At 32.7% G+C, this 21121-nt stretch overlaps 1 protein-coding gene across 1 annotated transcript; it reads right to left on the reverse strand.

Annotated features, from left to right (window-relative positions):
• Positions 1-4931: 4931 nt before the first annotated feature.
• LOC123662410 (bilin-binding protein-like) lies at positions 4932-17153 on the reverse strand. The gene is made up of 4 exons (XM_045597253.1): positions 17013-17153; positions 12077-12293; positions 10839-10946; positions 4932-5263 (listed from the first exon to the last, which is right to left on the reverse strand). The coding sequence occupies exons 1-4, from the start codon at positions 17118-17120 to the stop codon at positions 5115-5117; spliced, it is 582 nt and encodes a 193-aa protein (XP_045453209.1). The 5' UTR covers positions 17121-17153; the 3' UTR covers positions 4932-5114.
• Positions 17154-21121: the final 3968 nt, after the last annotated feature.

Genomic DNA, 21121 nt, shown 5'->3' on the forward strand with positions numbered 1-21121 from the left:
CACAATTATTTTATGAAGGACGCTTATCGCAAAAATTTCTTATGATAATTATTTATCACCTATACCTATACATTTTATTCACAATTCTATTTTCAAATATATCACGACTAAGCAATTTTATTTTTAGCTGAACCCAAAAAAGGAGGAGGCTCTAAATTCGACTGTATTTTTTATATGGGTTACCTGATAGACTGTATTTTTGTATGGGTTACCTCATTACTTTTATTAATTTTGACGATTTTAACGATTCTTTATTTGTTCGAAAGCAAGTGCTTGTCACCTAGTTCTAGATAAATTTTTGCAGGATCTAGGGAGGACGCTTCAGCCTGTAATATCGTACTCCTTGGCATAGGCCTCTTTCCCCATGTAGGAAAAGGATCAGAGCTTAATCCACCACGCTGCTCCATTGCGGGTTGGCAGATTTATTCCCTACTACTATGAGTAACAATCGCTATCAGGTGTACATGATAACACCCGGGACAGGCGGCTTAACGTGCTCCCCGACGAGTCTCAGTAGTAGTCTCTAGGGACTAGTTTTTGATTCATCCCTAATAACGCGTATCTAATTGAATCAAATACTTTGAACTGATATATCATCTCTTTGAATCGATATTTTTATACTATTACTACATGAAGTAAATTGAAGTCAGTTTTTTTTTTTGAGGACAAGCACAATTATTCTATACATACATGAATCAAGTTTTACAATGATAAAGTAACGGATCCCTATCTTGATCCGGCTCGAAGGACCAAAAAAACTGTATGGAACAGTCTGTGTGAGTGAGAGACGACATGTGAGGGAAGGTTATGAGGGAAACCAAACCCAATGAAAGTCGATCTAACACTCTATGAATCTTGTACAGCAAGGCTGTATTCTCTGTATGAATCCGGCTCGAAGGACAAAAAAACTGTATGGTACAGTCTATGGTTGAGTGAGAGATGACATATGAGGGAAGGTTATGAGGGAAACCAAACCCAATGAAAATCGATCAAGCACTCTATGAATCTTGTACAGCAAGGCTGTATTATTTATGAATAACTAGCGGACCCGGTAGACTTCGTTCTGTCAAAAAGATTTGGAATGTGGCAGTTTTTTGTTCCTACCTATTTTATAGTCGTCGCAAAAAAAATCTCCTGAACAGAACCATCACCCTGATGATAGGGCGGTGTGTGAGGTTCAGCTTGGGTGACCAAAGTATCTTCGCTTCCATGAACTTTGGCCACCCTTTTGTGACCCACTTAAAAACCTCGACTGGGATGTCTACTAGAGGGCTTCAAACTAAGAGGTTAACTTAGGGTTCAAACCTGATTGGAAAATAATCTAAAGGGACAGTGGGAACCTAAAGGTGACAAATATTTAAAAATTGTGTGCCTTAACGTCATAACATAGAGATAGACGGGTTATTAACCAACGTGATTGTATTTAAAAGTGGCGCAAGTCTACGTCACAGAACACGCGACGCGTCGTGCCCGATCGCGCCGATTTGGCCTGATCATGACGCGGTATTAAATTAATAATTAAAGATAATAAAACCCTTTTTTAACGCGATTTGTTTGACAGATGTAATGACTTGAAAACTAATGTCCCGTGCCGAAACTAAAACAAAAGTAATAATATCGCGAAGCCAACCAAAATAAAGATCAGTACTAATGATCTATAGCTCTTACATTTTTTGACTACTCAATTTGGTCGGGTTCGCGATATTATCACTTTTGTTGAGTTTCGGAACGCGAAATTAGATCGTTCAAAGCGAACACGCACACTGTTTTGATAGATACGATTGAATTTGAATTTTGTGCAGCGATAATAAAGTGCAAATTGACTCTTTTACGTTAGGAACACACCTACATTGCTCAGACAACAGTAAATGCTTGTAATTTAATATGAACTTTATTAACTAGCAATAAAGTTCAAATTAACTCTACATTTTAGTTAGAAAACGTTTGAATGGAAAATAGAAAAGGGCTGTTTTTAGGGTTTTCCCGGAAAATATTCGTATTTTTCTCGCCGTAAAAACCATCCTTCAACTTTAACGAACATTTAAAAAAAAGAATTGTTAAAATTGGTCCAGGCGTTATTGAGTTATGCGCTTACTAACACATTTTACGATTCATTGTTATATATAAGAAGATGATTAAACTTAGATGCAAAAGACGAAAAGACGCTTTTTCGTAATGTACCCGTTCATTAAAATTCTCCTGGTGCTGAATGTAAGAGAAATATGCAGAACTTATCAAAATATTTTCCAGTAAGTATAGTTCAGTTGGTATATCTTATATATAAAATTCTCGTGTCACAATGTTAGTTAACATATTCCTCCAAAACGGGTGGACCGATTTTTATGAAATTTTATGTGCATATCGGGTAGGTCTGAGAATCGGCCAACATCTATTTTTCATACCCATAAGTTATAGGGGGAGGAGGGGATTAAGCGGTTAATGACATATACGGCAAAACAACGTTTGCGAGGTCAGCTAGTTTCTCTATAAATAATTATTGTGACAAACAATATGTTTAGTATATTATAAGTCACTATTCGACTTAGACGAAATCGTGGGCGCAGCTAGTTTTCTATATTAATAGCGCCTCTGCTCTTTCTTATCCGCTTTCTAAATATTATTTATAATACATCTCTATCCACCGGAACTTTTCCGACAGTTTGGAAGAAGGCTAGAATTGTCCCACTATTAAAGAATGGAAGTACAGAGTTGGTTAGTAATTATAGACCCATCGCTATTCTTGCAGTTTTTGCAAAGATCTTCGAAAAGATTCTGTGTCCCTTGTTGCAATGGCATTTAAAACAGTCCATCTGTCCTTTTCAACATGGTTTTTGCACTAGTAGATCTACATCTACAAATTTGATATCTTTTATAGACAATGTCTCAAATGCAGTTGATTCTTGCCATTTTGTTGATGTAATTTATACGGACTTTAGTAAGGCGTTTGATAGAGTTTCCCACTCCATACTTCTCAAAAAGTTGTCATGTTATGGAATTCTGGGATCTTTGCTCAACTGGTTCAAATCTTATCTATGCAATAGGGAATGTGTTGTAGTAATTAATGGATATGAATCTCAACCATTCAAGGCATTTTCAGGGGTACCCCAAGGATCCCATCTGGGTCCTATATTGTTTAATGTCTTTATAAATGACATTTCCACTTGCTTCCAACATTCCAAATTTTATTTGTTCGCTGATGACCTGAAATTTTTCCGCACAATTTCCAACCCAAACGATATATCACTACTTCAGGGAGATCTAAATCGCTTGAGCTCTTGGTGCAATTGTAATAATATGAGTCTCAATATAAGCAAGTGCCATTTGGTCAGTTTCAATAGACTCAAGTCTGTTCCTCAGAGGTCTTATAAAATAAAAAATATTACCCTTCAGGAATGTAGTGAGATTCGTGATCTAGGCATTATCTTAGGCAAAAAATTGCGCTTCCACTCACACATTGACTCCATCTGTAGAAAGGGATTCAAGAACCTGGGCTTCATTCTGCGTAATTGTAACGACTTTAAAAACCCTAACACTATAATTACCTTGTTTAACGCTCTGGTGCGTAGTGGGCTTGAATATACGAGTGTAGTCTGGAACCCACACTATAACATTTATGTCAAGAGACTGGAAAGCGTTCAAAAGCGATTTATTTGGCATCTCGTTTTTAAATACGGCCTAGCTAAAAAAATTCCGTCTTACACACAAAGATTAGCGCATTTTAAAATGAATACTCTTGCCGATCGAAGATGCTTGTTGGACAACATGTTCATGTTCAAATTAATTAATGGCATTCTGGATTGTCCAGAATTTTTATCAAAGATACTAATCACAGCACCATCCAAGTCTTTGCGAATGAGTAAACGTATGATTTTCTCAGTACATTCTTCTAAGACAAACCTGGGCCATAATTCCCCGCTAAACAGGATAATGAGGTCCTATGGTATTATAAGTAGGAGTAATGAAATTGACATATTTAATTCCAATGTATTTAAATTTAAGAGAGAAATCATGCGTATTTTGAGCAGTCATAAATGTTAATTATTGATAATTTTTATTAACCTAGATTTCGTCAATTTTTGCTTATATATTTTTTTTTTCTTTTTAAGTATTTTGTTTCATTTTTTGTTTTATATCTTGCTTGATTATTGATTAGTTTTAGTTTTTGTTTAATTTTTTTTATTTTTTGTTATTTTGGGTAAACTTTATGTAATTTTTCTTAGAATTTAATTTTGTAATTTTGTGTTGTAATTGTTTTATTTTTATTTTTTATCTGGAACTCAACGTTATTCATTTTATTTGTTGTTTGTTACCAAATATTGTCAATGTTGTTATCACCTTTAATTAAGATACCACTTGCTTTTTTTTTTATTGCACTATTTATGTAACTGCAATGTTTTTAGTGTGTATTTTGTTGGTGATCTAATAAATAAATAAATAAATAAATAGTGAAAGAACATAAAATTGATTATTTTTTTTACGTTTTGTGTATTTTTTAACACAAGTTTGAACACGCTTTTTAAAAAAAAGTATAATAAATAATATATACTACAACTGCAACATGTTTTGAGTAGGTATATAATGTTTGAAACCTGGCATTCCCGCCCGACTACAAACTAAACATATTGTTCCTCATAACAATTATTTATAAATACTCTATGTGCTAGAAGAATCTTATGATTTAAATGAGCTAAATCAACCAACAAAGGTAGGTAAGTAAGAGTCGAGAAAAGTAACAAAAAGTGAAATCTCAATAGGAAAACTTACATCTTTTTTCAATTTTTATAAAAAAATTAGGATAATTAAGAAAAAAACACACTGAGAAAGATAAATAATTAGCCTTGGTGCAGTGTACAGATTGAGAGAATAAATTTGCTAGTAAAAAAAACATCAATGAAGTGAACAAAAAAATGATAATAAATGAAAATCACATAAAAGTTACACTCGTATATTAAATTGTTTCAATGATTAGTCCTACATATATAATGAACAAAAATATTACACAAAAATAAAAGATTTTTATTAGTAGGTCTATTGCACAAACATGATTACAAAATATGATCTATATTAATCTTCAGAAGATCTTCAGAAAGAGAAAAATCCCGATTTAGGCTTGTTTAGGCTTCGACGTTGCAAGCGGCGTCAGAGAAATCAGGGTAAATGAACTTGCTAAGGTCCAAGAATTTGGTGTCCTTGATAAAGTTTTCAACATTGGTCTTCACAGTGCCTTCCAAATTCTTCGTCCTTGTGAGAACCCAGGCGAAGTCTGGAAATACAAAATAGTTTAATTACTAATTACGTTTTAATCAATGCATTTCTTGTACTTGCTAAGGATAACATATAAGTTTATAAAATAATTATGTAATACTGATGTCTGTAATTTGTTCGTCGTAGATTTTTCTCGATGGAACGATAAAATAGAATAAAATTGTGAAAGTTGAGTGCTACATTGTTGGTAATCATTTTCTTGTAAATTATAAACAATAATTCTAATTTTTAATTATGTATTGTATTTTGATATTATAATTTTTTTTTTATATCTAATTTGCTGGCACTGATCTATTTTATAGACAAAATAATTCAAAAATTTAGCTATCGTATTTTGATATGACTGTATATTTTTTACGTTTTTTTTATAAAAGAGTATTCAAGCTAAAAATGGTAACATTGAAATTATTTCGCGAATCTTTTTTTGTAACATGGGGGATAAACCAGTGGACGAAGCCGTCTGATGTTAAGTGGCTACCATCGCCAATATGCATAAAATTATAGATGAAAATCATCATAAGATCAAAATCAGCGGCGCTTCTTTTCCTCTTTAATTAACACGAAATAATAAAAAGTTGTTATTAATACTTCAATTGATAACTTGCATAGATATAGGCTATATCTAATCGATAAGGTGCCTAACGAAATTAGTATCAAAATAATAAAAACGCATCACTTTAAAGACCTAAATTAAAATACGTTGTATAATACTGATAAAATCACGTTGAAACAAACGTGTAGTTTTATCACATGGCTATCTATCTCTAATCGAAAATTCTTAATACAATGTAGGTATCTTAATCGAATTGTTTAATCGTATCCTTTCTTAAAGTCTATTTAACTAATATTATAAAGCTGAAAAGTAGACAATTGGCTACTTTCTTCCTTAAATGGACACGGCTGAAACCACGGGGCACAGCTAGTGTAAATTAAAGCGATAGGGATATATTTTAACCAATTCAAAAAAGGAGGAGGTTACTCAATTTGACCGTATATTTATATATATATTTTTTATGTATGTACGGGGATAACTTTGTAGTTTATGAACCGATTTTGATAATTCTTTTTTTGTTGGAAAGGAGATATCCCTAGTTTAGTACCATGATAAGGAAACCCGGATCTGATGATGGGATCCCAGAGAAATCGAGGGAAACTCGAAAATCCGCATAACTTTTTAATATCGATTTTGATGATTTTTTATTTAATCGAAAACCGATGTTTATCATGTGATCACTTTAAAATTTCATCGAGATCTGATCACATTTTTTTCTTTATACGTATTTACTTGACAAATTTTTCGCCAACCTATTTTGCATTATACCGCATAACTTTTCACTACCTACGTTGTTGGTTTTTTTTTTCTTCGTTTGCCAGCAAACACAATTATGTTGTTTATTTATATGCATTAAATGTATATATATCACTTGTACGATTTTTTGAATCGTTTAATGTAAGAATCTGGTGTGAAAAAAAAACTACGAAATAAATTCAGCTACTACTGAAATATTGAAAATGAAGTGAGTTGAGTTGAAATTGTCTGAGAATACATTTCAAGTTTGTATAAGTAATGTAGTAAATAACGTTATAGGAAGATAAATCAGTTTAAAACGTTCTAATTATATTATGAATTTTACTGATTTACGTGATTTTTGCCAATCATGTTTGGTCAGTTAATCAGTATTTAAGTAATATCAATAAACTGAGATAAGGCACAGCAGGAAATTTCCTGCTAATAATTGTGTTTGCTCACAAACGAAAAAAAAAACCGACTTCAATTACATCGACGAGTAATACAACGTAGATCGACGAAAAAATAGTCAAGCAACTACGCGTTATCAAAGATTACTCAAAAAGTAGTAATCAGATCTTGATAAAATTTATATGTGACTAGATGACAAACATCAGCTTTCGATTAAATTAAAAATTATCAAAATCGGTACACCCAGTACAAAGTTATTGCGGATTTTCGAGAGTTTCCCTCGATTTCTCTGGGATCCCATCATCAGATCCTGGTTTCCTTATCACGGTACCAAACTAAGGATATCCCCTTTCTAACAAAAATAGGAATTATCAAAATCGGTACATCCAGTAGAAAGTTATGTGGTATAATACAACGTAGGTCGACGAAAAAAGCGTCAAGTAAAAACGCATTATTGGATATAACTCGAAAAGTAGTGGTTAGATCTCAAATAAATTTAAATGGGACCAATTGGCACACACCACCTTTCGATTAAAACAAAATTTGTCGAAATCGGTCTACCCGGTCAAAAGTTCTGATGTAACATACATAAAAAAAAAAAATACAGTCGAATTGAGAACCTCCTCCTTTTTTGGAAGTCGGTTAAAAATATGGGGACCCCGACTGGGGTAGTACCTCGACCTAGAGATCTCGATAGAAGGTCACAGCTAAATTATACTGCTTTCAAGCAGTTTTGTGTTCCTGTTGGTTAGTAAGGTGACCAGAGCTCCAAGGGGATTCCCCCTTAGGATAGGGGATAGGGTTGGCAACGCGTATGCGATGCTTCTTGTGTTGCAGACGTCTTTAAGCTACGGTAATCGCTTACCATCAGGTGAGCCGTACACTTATTTGTCGACCTAGTCTTATAAAAAAAAACTTAATTTAAATTTTTACTGAATATTTTAGTTTTTATAATTTTAATTAAAATATTTTATAAAAAATACAATCATTAATAATAATAATTGAAAGTCTTAAATCTAATACAATATTTGAGAAATAAAAAAATAAAAATTATGTGGTGTCATGGGACACCAGGTAGGATCAATTTTCGGATAGTATAGAAGCAACACAATTTGAAAAAAAAATGTTGAATTTTATATATATTTTCTAGTTCTTGATTTTTTTTTTTTTTAATTTTGTTTATTGGTTTTTAATTAATTACATAAAAGTATTTAGGAAATTTAATATTTTAGAAAATAATAAATACCATAAAATTAAATAATTCAAACAAAAAAATAATAATAATAATTCAAACTATTAAGTGAAATAAAAAAACGTGTCTTTAATTATTTTTGTCGACAGTGTAAAATTACATAAATAATTTAAAAAAAGTTTACTAGTAATATTTTTGTTTTACAAACGTCATATTATACAGTCGTGTGGCTGATATTACGTCACTTCCGTTATATATTTTTCTTACGATTTTAGTATCAAATTTTTTTCAATTCGGTCGCCAAGCCAAATATCAAGCCCGGCGTAAGAAACTTCGTTCCAAAAATAAACAATAAAAGAAGATAGTAGCGTGGCAACAGTGTGTTTCACAAAAAGGTGTGACCTCAGCTGTATTCAGGACGAAAAGCCCTGACACTGGTTTTCAGGACCAATATTAATTTTCCTATTTTGGAGACAATAATAAAGAGAATAATAAAAATAATACGAATTGATATCAAACAAATATTAATTATATTAACATATAAATACACTAAGGAATAAAATAAATTATAATATGTGACATATGACCCACACAATAATACACATATTCATGAATACACACACACATATATACATTTCTATAATACAATGACACACAATAGTACTGGACACAGGTATTGTCGTTTGCACTCGATACATAATCTCTGATCTCTGACACTTAAAGTTTTTATCAAAGGTGTGTCGAACATTTTACTTTATGTTCTGATAACACGTTGCTAACGATGCAATATCTTTGTTTTTAAATTACATGTTGTACTATAATGATACTTTTTTAAGTTAATAATTGTGTTTTCTCGCAAACAAAAAAACCGACAGCAATTACATCGACAAGTAATATAACATAGCTAGGTAGACGAAAAATTAGTCAAGGAAATACGCGTTATCAGAGATTACTCGAAAAATGTTATCAGATCTTGATCAAATTTAAATAAAACAGCAAGATAAGCATCAGCTTTCAATTAAAACGTGTATGACCAAAATCAGTACAGCCAGTAAAAAGTTATGCGGTATAATGCAACATAGGTTGGCAAAAAAATAGTCAAGTAAATACGTATTATTAAATATAACTCGAAAAGAACTTGTCAGAACTCAATTAAAATTGAATGAGACCACATGACACGTAGCACATTTTGATTGAACGAAAAAATCATCGAAATCGGTCTACCCAGTTAAAAGTTCTGAGATAACAACATACATAAATAAAAAATACAATCAAATTTAGACCCTCCTCCTTTTTTGGAAGTCGCTTAAAAAGTACCCATAATCCGATTGAAAACGAAAAGCCCGGCTATTTCTGCTTTTGTTTATAATATTAAATTAATCTTGCTAACTCTATCACACCGGCTATTCTCCTGACATTTACGAAATCGACTACGGCCTACTAGCACCATAGTAAGCCATTAAACTCAATAAACAGTTAATTATCCACTATTTGCCTTGGAAATAAAATAAGTTTTTACTAAAATATCAAGTTCTATCGATGTTTTGATATGTTTTTGGACGATAAGTTGATGTCAGTTGGTCGGTAGGATGAAAAAAATTAAGGCAACTAAGATCTGACTGACGACCAAACTTATTTTTAAAATTTATATTTAAAATTGTATTAATGGAAAATGTGTTTTTTAAATTTTTTATTTACAAACACAATTAAAAAAAAAACGGTTGAAGTAAACGTAATGCCAACCTGGCAATGACTCTGACATTAAGCAGTATCCGTGTTAGACGTATCGGTTGGTATATGTTCAAAATCCCCTGTCTGAAACTTTAGTCAAATTCCGTAGCTGACAGCTATGGTTTTTTTTATACAACTATGTCAGCAAACAAGCGTATGGTTCAGATGATGGTAAGCGGTTACCGTAGCTAATAGATGTCTGCAACACCAAAAGCATCGTAATCCCGTTGCCAATACTTCAGACCCTCCTTTGGCTACCTTATTCATCAAGGAAAACATAGTAATTGCTTTTCTTAATTACGCAAGAGATATTTCAAACCACTAAAATGGCCAACTAACGTGTTCAAAACCTTCGAAGTTCAATATATGAAAATTGAGTCTCTGGTCAAAGACAAGCGAAATGGAAGGTAACATTGATTTAAAGTATATACTTTAAATTAAAAACTTAAATTAAAAAATATCGCAAACTTGAACAAAAAAAAATACTTGAAGAGCACTATTTTGAGTGTCAGGAAATTATCGTCATATAGTTTTAATTTAATTGACTAATTAGTCTAAACTCTTGTCCACTTTTTTTTTGGTTTTTATGTATACAACTAGGTCGGCAAACAAGCGTACGGCTCACCTAATGGTAAGCGATTAGGGTCAACATCGCAAACGCGTTGCTGACCCTACCTCCAATCCCCGGAGCTCTGGTCACCTTACTCACCACCAAGAACACAATTCTGCTTGAAAGTAATATTATTTAGATTTCTATTTTCTTTATTTTTTGGGAAAAATCTATTTTTTCAGTCTTCAGAGTGTCCTTTGGCCCATTAGACCTTATAAGGCCTCATAGGCCTAATAGTTATATATTTTACATAAATTCTGTTATTAATATGATAATACAAACTTACAAATTTGGTCTTTGTAAGAGAAAAAATAACAATGGAAATTGAAAATGTACGTTACCTTGACGGTTCTTCTTTTCCTCGTTGTATTTGCAGAAGTAGCCAATAGCGTAATTGTCGTAATCAGTTGCAAGAATGTTTAGAACGTTCTGAACTCCAGCACCAGATGCTAAAAACAACATACGGTAATGAATCCATTTCTTTTAGTAAATGACAACTAATTACATAATTATAACACACAACATAAATAATAAAAGTAAAAAAAAATTGTTTATATAACAAAATACTAATTTAAATAAAAAATTGTACATTTATGATCATTATCAAGATTAAGGACTAATACAACTTTTTTTTATAAAACAGTTACTCATAGTTTCTATTTGAATGAACCGCAAGTCAAAATTCTGCAATTCCATATAAGATCAAAAACTTTTTAAAACTCATTTTTTATAAGACCTCCTTTCAATTATATCAATATATAGTTCACGATTGCCAATTTTTGAAACAACAATTTAGATTAAAATTATCTTAACTGCAATTCAACAATAACATACCTTAGATAGTAAGTTACTTAAAAAAATAAAGTCATAAATATATTTTTGTTATAAAAATATTAAACGCAACATAAACAAGTAAATAATAACAGAAATAAAAACGAATTAAATGAAGACTATTGTTATTTATATTAAATTATCTTTTCAAATAAAAAAAATTTGTATTGGCCATACAGATGTGCAGTCCTTGTGGGTCTCCCCACCGTACCTCGGAGAGCACGTAAAGCCGTCGGTCCCGGTTGTTATCCTGTACACCTGATAGCGATCATTACTCATAACAGGCAATATATCCGCCAAACCGCATTGGAGCAGCGTGGTGGATTAAGCTCCGACCCTTCTCCTACATGGGGAAAGAGGCCTATACCCAGCAGTGGGATATTACAGGCTGAAGCGTTTATCTTATCAAATAGTACTTTATAATAGGAGACTTGCATGGCCTACACAACATTTGTCACACGCGGTAGTCAAATCAGCCAATTTTTGTGACCACTACGTCATAATCAAATTTCGATAAAAGCTGAGCTTCAAAAGTTATTTTTGTAGTTCAATGTAGAAACCGAAAACAAGAACTACATATGGTGTCAATTGATACAATAATAAATGCGACACTATATTTATGATACGGAATTAACTGATTAAAATAATAGTTCGTAAATTTTCTGATCAATGGGCTTCTTTTTTATGTAGTAGGAGAAAGCTTATGGGGTACGAGGTGAGATTCATAATAAAATTCAGTTGTTCTTACGTCCGTAGGGGAGTGTGAAGAGCAGTCTTCCGGTCCTGTCAGCGCCCTCAGCAAATTTGGCAGTACCCTCGACGAAGGATAACTTGTTGTCCACTACATGAACGTTCTTCACTTTGATAACATCGCCATCAAGAACGTACTCAGCGTAACCGCACTTGCCCTTCTTCTCAGCGTAGTTGGGATACCTGGCTGTTTCATACCATCTTCCTTGGGCATACTAGAAAAACAAAAACGAAAAAAAATCAATTACAATCAGGAAAAACCAGCTATCCGACGTTAAAAGTATTTTTTTTTTAAATTAAAACAAATATTTTTTAATTAAACTAATGGAGTTAAAGAATTTTTACATTATATACTTGAAGTTAATGACAAAGTTATCGATAAATCAATCCTGTTAATGTTTATATATTTAAAAAGTACATACAGTAATCTGTTCACAAAATAGGCTATTAAATATCTGGATATTAAAAATATATAACATATATATAAAACCTGGGTTTTAGGTAATATATACATATACCTTTCAAATAAATATTTATTTATTTATTTACACTTTTTTACTCACCAACACAAAATGTAACAAAAATTTAAGTAAGCAAACAAAATAATAAAGTTGCATTAATTGCAACAGGCGGCCTTATCGCTAAAGCAGCGATTTCTTCCAGGCAACCATTAGGCAGAGGACTAAAATTATCAGTGGGGTGAGGCGCGCAAAATATGTACTATCAGACAAACAAAAATACATACTCCTATACATAGGTATATATATACGTACATACCTACATAATATATAAAAATACATACTTAAATAAATATTATACCTAAACTCGAACCATAAATCAAACCCAGAACATTGCAACAAAAAGTAGGATCAGTTTTAACCGTGCCTACGGGTCAGTCGTCAGTAACACAATATCATACATCATTATTTAGTAGTCGTATCGTATCTTCAAAAAACAATAATTATTTTTGTAAGAATTATTGTCACGTTATCTCGTATTTTAATACGATAATTTTTAAAAACAGATAACTAATTATTGTCACTAACTGAGAAGTCAGTATAAGTTACTTGTACGCAATTTATTAAAAGTTATCATCTTTCGCATTCAAAGCATTGTGAAGGATTAGTCAAACATTAATTTGTACTTTAGAGGATAAAATAAATTTACGTATCGCTCTTAATATCAAAAATGTCGCCGAAACCTTAAACTTTACTTCGTTTTTACACGCTTTTTTTAGCTTCACCTATATTTTTGTATGTTTGTAACCGACTCTTTTGAATTTCATTTTCACCCACTTCAAACGTGCAGATTTAATTTAAACTTAGTAGACTTATCGAGACAATACACAAATTTGATAAGATTATTCCTTTTTAGTTTGGTTTATTTATAAAAGCGTGTTTTTTGGTTGTTTTTCTTTTGAACTATAATATTATCTAATATTTTTATACATATTTTTTTCACATTTTTTTTTTATATTCAATAAAGAATTTACATACGAAATACATACAATTATACACACCACTACATACATAATAAATATAAAATACGAGTATATATTCATATTATATTACATATATACTATATTAAAATCATTCCCAGTTTAAGATTAATTCATGCGGAAAATTGTACCTGATATGCGCCTTAAATACAGACAGACCGATAATAGAATAGAAAAAAAATCCTTTTTGATTTTACTATTGTAGTAGAGAGTATTAACAAAAAGAGTATAGAAAATGTCAACTGAACAAAATTACATATAAAAAATTATGGAAAAAAAAGAAAAAGTCTTAAAAATTAAAGACTAAGAGTAACACCAGACTTAAGTTCCTTGGCGAACTGTAACTACGACTCCTGGTGATGACAAGCATGCCACTGCACTCATTTATTGTTTACATTCTGGATATATTTTATTTACTTTTTCAGGCAATTTACGTGATAATTACTAAAAAAATAAAAAATAAATATTTATTTAGAATAATTGTGTTTGCTCGCAAACGAAAAAAAAAAAAACTTCAATTACATCGACGAGTAATAACAACGTAGATCGACGAAAAATACTCAAGTAACTGCGCGTTATCAAAGATTACTCAAAAAGTAGTTATCAGATCTCAATGAAATTTATATGTGACCACATGACAAACATCAGCTTTCGATTAAATTAAAAATTATTAAAATCGGTACACCCAGTAAAAAGTTATTGCGGATTTTCAAGAAGTTCCCTCGATTTCTCTGGGATCCCATTATCAGATCCTGGTTTCCTTATCATGGTACTAAACTAAGGATATCTTCTTTCCAACAAAAAAAGAATTATCAAAATCGGTACACCCAGTAAAAAGTTATTGTGGATTTTCAAGAATTTCCATCAATTTCTCTGGGATTCCATCATCAGATCCTGGTTTCCTTATCATAATACCAAACTAGGGATATTTGCTTTTTAACAAAAAAAGAATTATCAAAATCGGTACATCCAGTAGAAAGTTATGCGGTATAATACAACGTAGGTCGACGAAAAAAGCGTCAAGTAAAAACACATTATTAGATATAGCTCGAAAAGTAGTTGTTAGATCTCAAACAAATTTAAATGGGACCAATTTGCACACACTACCTTTCGATTAAAAGAAAATTTGTCGAAATCGCTCTACCCAGTCATAAGTTCTGATGTAACATACATTAAAAAAAAATACAGTCGAATTGAGAACCTCCTCCTTTTTTGGAAGTCGGTTAAAAAACGTTTACATACATGATACCGTTGTTGGGACATCCTTTTAAGTAAGTGTTTTACCTGTGTCAGGACGTCCCGCTCTTCCATATTCATACTTAGAAAATAAAAACTTAACACTATCATACTATTAAATGACTTACGCCGAGTTGCACGAAAATAAATTAAAATTTAAGTAGTGATTAAACTAATTTAATCGCAAGAATTGTATGAAATTCTTTTGATTAAATTAGTTTAATCTCTACTTAAATTGTAATTTTGTTTCGTGCAACCCGGCGATAAGGTCATAAGTTCGTTTAATCGACCATTAAATTGCTACAGGTATAAAAGCTTTGAATGACAATAACTTGTATAGTATGACCTTCAGGGATTTATTGATGAAATAACGAATCGGTGATCGACAAAGCATTTTAATTCTATAGGTCTATAGCGGGACTACTAAATTAGTATAATTAAGTAAATGTACAATAAATATAATAGACAAATAATATGATAATATTAAACATATTGGCGTGGATTATAAAACTATAATAGTAATTTAAACAAATACAAAAGGCGTTTCTTTTAAATTACCTACGTTGTTTTACAATTATCAGTTGTTCCAAAGTAATATTAAGTACAAAAATGGATATATATTAATCCATGTTACGTTATGCTGGTGGTTTAAGTATTTTTTATATGAAAAAAAAGTTCTTACAATATTAGTAAAGATTAATTTAAGTCAAGCTTAAACAAATGTCTTTACTGTCGGTAACTGTCTGTGAATGTTTTTTTTCGGGTGGAAACTTATGCCTATATGAAGCCCACATTATGCGATATTGGCCACTTTGCTAACCGACATACAAAAAAGGAGGAGGTTCTGATTTTATTTCATTTTATTTTTGATACCTCAGAACTTTTGATGGGGTGTACCGATTTCGATGATTTTTTTTTAAATCAAAAGGCGGTTCGTGTCGTGTAATCCCATTTAAATTTAATAGAAATCTAACAATTTATTTCTGAGTTATATCTAATAATGCGTTTTGACTTGACAACATTTTTCGTTGACCTACGTTTTAACTTTTTACTGGGTGTACCGATTTTGATGATTCTTGTTTTAACCAAAAACTAATTCCTATTATGTAAACGACATTTAAAGTCGATTGAGATTTGATGATTACTTTTTGAGTAATCTTTGATAGCACATATTTACTTGACTATTTTTTCGTCTACTTACATTGTATTCGTTGGCAATGTAATTGAAGTCAGTTTTTTTTCGTTTGCAAGCAAACACGACTATTGAAAAATAATTACTAAAATCGAGAGCCGAACAATTGTATGGCATGCACTAACAAAACCAAGTCATTTTAGGTACGTCTTTAATAGTTTGAAGGAATTTCTGCGATGGTATTACATATTTACATAAGTGTTGTTTCAATATTAAAAATATTATTAAATTGAATGTTTAAGTTTTTACGCGTGTCTGTTTACTATCTGCTACTGGAATTTTAATGCAAAACCTTAAGTCCTAACAAGACCTTTTGACCTGTGTTCAAAAACAAATGAACTTTGAAAAACTTATTTAACTTCAAAGTTGTTCTAATATTATAAAGCTAAATAGTTTTTAACGCGATTTCTGGATTTGATGGTCTGATGTCAAAAACAATTTTCATTTAAAAAATTATTATCTGGTAGACTGGTATACATAAAGGTCGAAATATATTTTTAAATTTCATAGGACCTGATGAGTAATAACAGACCACACACTAATTCTAGTTAAACCGCAATTGTTACAGGGTCGCTCAAAACAATAGGATACATACGAGTAATAACATTTACACCTGATTAGCTTAACCATTCGGAGTATTCATAAAATGTAAAAAGTACATACTTCATTATTTGGGACCTAAGTATCCAAAATGATATTATTCTGAAAATATATATTATAACCTTTTTCTCCTGATGCCGATAAAATTTATCTCCCATGTTACTTTCTTATAGGCTTTATCAGAAGGAATTGAAATTTCCATTAGCATCTTTTTTATCTTAACTATTTAGCTGAAACTTTTGGATTCAGAAATAGCTAATTGTAATATTTAACAGACAAAGTGAAGTGGTGGAGTTTAATAATTCATAATGTTTTTTATCTGGTGGATACGATTATATGTTAGATAGCTTTATCGGCACCTTGAGAAAGAGTTTCTAATAGTTTTAATTGTAGTATAAAAAAACTTACAGAGGCAAGATTGAAGTTCTCAACTGGTTTAATTTCCGGACACTCGGAGTCAACGTAGACGTTAGCGGTGACCGAAGCCACGAGAGCGAGTATAGCTAGACGATACATGTTTGCTTACAGATGTAACAACTGTCGCCGACTGACAACGGGATGAGAGATCTCCTTTTTATATTCATTCCGATCAGGGGTCATGAACTTATGTGTATTTTTAATTCAAATCTTTCAGCTTTTATTGCACATTGTACATTCGTAGAGGACGCATACCTATTCAATTATAACAATAGTATAGCTGATGATTAAAAAGCCTATTAATATATAATGTTATAGGCTATATAAGATCATGGTAATCGAGTCTTTTTAAAAGATTTTTTTTTTTAATATTAATTACATTGTTATTAAACCTCGTTATTTTGCATATCTTTAATAAAATAGTGGTTACCTAGTGGTCGGAATTTAACCATAATTAATTTAATTACTAATACTATTTAAAAACGGGATATACCATGTTTTTTTAATTTACATTTTTGCGGAACTCGATATTTCGACATAAACTGCGAATGTCTTGTTTATCATCATCATCATCATCATCATCATTACAGCCTATACAGTCCACTGCTGAACATAGGCCTCAACAATTTCACGCCAAAAACAACGTAAACTCATGTGTTTTGCCCATAGTCACCACGCTGGGCAGGCGGGTTGGTGACCGCAGGGCTGGCTTGGTCACACCGAAGACGCTGCTGCCCGTCTTCGGCCTGTGTATTTCAAAGCCAGCAGTTGGATGGTTATCCCACCACCGGTCGGCTTTTTAAGTTTCAAGGTGGTAGCGGAACTGTGTTATCCCTTAGTCGCCTCTTACGACACCCACGGGAAGAGAGGGGGTGGCTGTATTCTTTAGTACCGTAGCCACACAGTAATGTCTTATTCACGAGACTGAAATTTGCGGGTAGATTTTGACGGCTTTAGCAATGTCCATATCGGACTACCTCCATTCTCACACATTTGCTGCGTAAACACTGGTCACCAAATAACAAACATGGTAAATATCCCGTTTTTGAATAGTTTTAGTAATAGAAGTAACCATGTTAATCTAAAAATCTTATATAATTAATTTAAATCATAAATTTGATTATTATTAAGGCTCGTTTCTCAAAAAGTATACTTTTATAATAATAAACGAAAGAGTATATATGCGTGTGTGTGTCACATAAACGGTAGTGTGTGTATTTTTTTTAATTGATTAATGTATTTGTATGCATAATTAAAAAAAAAATTAGCTTCTGCTCTCCTTTCTATATAAACTATAAGTTTAACGGTAAAGCTTTAGATTAGGTAAAACCGAATTTCGGGACCGTGGGGGGATGGGGGGGAGAGGGTGGGGAACGCTACCCCTGGTACCACTGTCACACCTCGGAACCCCATGGTTATGGAGATATCCATGGTTAAAGTTTTGAGGTTAGAAGAAGAATTTCGAAAGTTAGAGGAATGCTTGGCTCCGGCGCTACGGGAAGTGCAGCCCTTCCGCCCTTGCGTGCGAAAGCACGCGAACGAATGCGTAGAGGAGCGGCTGAGGCTGGTCGCCGAAGGCGAGGCTGCCCTCCCTTCGCGCCTCCGCGGCACAAAAAAAACACTCTAGGGGTAGGACAGACCAAGACCACGTGGACAGTGGGGTGCTCCGATTCGGTTTTGGGTATTTTTCGAATTTCTAAACCTATATTCTAGCACGCAATGTTACTAATTTTATTAGAATATTATGTCTGACGCGTTATTTTGTTTAAAAGTGTCGATTTGTCACACAATGCAAACAGTACGAGCTCAAAGGTATTTTAATAGCTTTAAATTCTTCTTCTAACCTCAAAACTTTAACCATGGATATCTCCATAACCATGGGGTTTTGAGGTATGACAGTGTTACCTTGTATAGATTCCCCTACACCCTCCACCCTCCACACCCAAAAACCCCATAATTCGTTTTTTTTTGTACGGAGCATGAGTGAGCGTGCTTTCGCACGCAAGGGCTGCACTTCCCGTAGCGCCGGAGCCAAGCGTTCCTCTAACTTTCGAAATTCTTCTTCTAACCTCAAAACTTTAACCATGGATATCTCCATAACCATGGGGTTCCGAGGTGGTACCAGGGGTAGCGTTTCCCACCCTCTCCCCCCCCCATCCCCCCACGGTCCCGAAATTCGGTTTTACCTAATCTAGATCTTAGCCAATTTAATAATCAATCCATAATAAAATCTCAGTCGTAATTTGGAAACATTTAACATATTAAATGCATTTCTTATTGCATTATCAGTGTTTTGTTTGTAAAAAGTAAATGTTATTAAATGACGCGATAAACGAAAAGATGATATCGTTGTTGATAGTTATAAAATATTGTTTTTCAATATGAGTCATTTTTATCTTTAAATAGGTCTGTCATATAATTAATAACTAGATTTTCCTCTTTAAGTTAACGGTTTTGACCACAGTAGGTACATAAATGTGGTCGTAAAAGCTTAGTAATATGAATAGGCATTACCATTAGTTCAAACGAGCAACGTTTCACTACCCGCATTGTAGCAGCGTGGTAGATTAAGCTCTGATCCTTCTCCTGCATGGGGAAAGAGACTTATGCTCAGCAGTTGTATATTGCAAGCTGAAGCGACTAAACAGACGCTTCACTACATCTTTATCTCCTATGGTTCGTATATTTTTCGTGAACATTTTTCTTATTGCTTCTGCTAATGTGTAGGTATTGAGCTTTGCCATATTATTTAATTCTTAGATGCTACGAAGTTCGGCAGATCAGCTTTTAGTGTTAAGGCTACGACGAATTACACAATATGAGCTACAAATCGACAGCTCAAACTGCGCAGTGAAGATTGGGATGTGGTTCAGCGCTGAAGGTATTTTTCAGTTCTTTTATAAATTTTTGTGTTTTTTTTCTTATACAACTAGGTCGGCAAACAAGCGTACGGCTCACCTGGTGGTTAGCTATTACCGCAGCCCATAACCTGCAGCACTAGAAGTATCGCCAGCGTGTTACCGAAACAAGCTCTCTTCACCTTACTACCACAGGAAAACCACAACTGTTTGAAAGCAGTATTATGTATGATTTTCTGTAAGGTCGAGGTACTTCCCCAGTCGGGCTAACCTAAATTCCGGGCAGGATATTTCCTGCTGTGTACTACTTCAGTTAATTTTTATCTAAAGACATACACACGAAACACTATAGTTATAAATAATACACGCTAATGCTCACACAAATTAAATAAATTACAAGAAGAATATCAATTAATGTCAAAACTTAACATGAATGGTATCTTACTGTAATTAGTGTAGTGTACTAAATGAATGATGCCTTATCTATAAAAATCGGAAAAACCCAGTAAAAATATTAGATGTATTAATAAAATTTTACCACAAAATTTCCCTGTTATCACTATCAAATTTATTTATATTTTTCTATATCTATATAGATTACGAAAAAAATTTTAAAGGCACAAATTAAAATGAGTCTTTGTACTAATGACTCGTGTTTCCGTAAGATAATATAAAATTTAAAAACAGCGTAGGTGTTTTATTTTTTGTTAAGAGAAGAATTAAACCCTTCTTTCTAACCGACTTCCAAAAAAGGAGGAAGTTCTCAAGTCGACTGTATTTTTTTAAATGTATGTTACTATACGTCCGAACTTTTACTTTTTTTAAGGCCAACCATTCCGTTAAATGTAATTCCGCTGACTTTTTTTAAGTCGCTCATTCCATAATTGCATATATATTTTTTTTTATATCACTAGTTCGGCAAACAAGCGTACGGCTCACCTGATGGTAAGAGATTATCATAGCTTATAGACGCCTGCAACACCAGAAGCATCGCAAGCGCATTGCCGATCCAATCCCCAATCCTCCCAGGAGCTCTGGTCACCTTACTTACCAACAGGAACACAATACTGCTTGAAAGCAGTATTATTTAGCTGTGGTCTTCTGTAAGGTCAAGGTACTACCCCAGTCGGGCTGCTCCATATTTTGAGCAGGAAATTCCTGCTGTGCCCTCAGTTTAGGTATCTCATTATTTCTCTAAAACAATGAGAGAAAGGAAAATATGTTTCGATTGAACGTTATGGG

This window comes from Melitaea cinxia, chromosome 18 (assembly GCF_905220565.1).
Source record: "Melitaea cinxia chromosome 18, ilMelCinx1.1, whole genome shotgun sequence".
NCBI classification, from domain to species: domain Eukaryota; kingdom Metazoa; phylum Arthropoda; class Insecta; order Lepidoptera; family Nymphalidae; genus Melitaea; species Melitaea cinxia.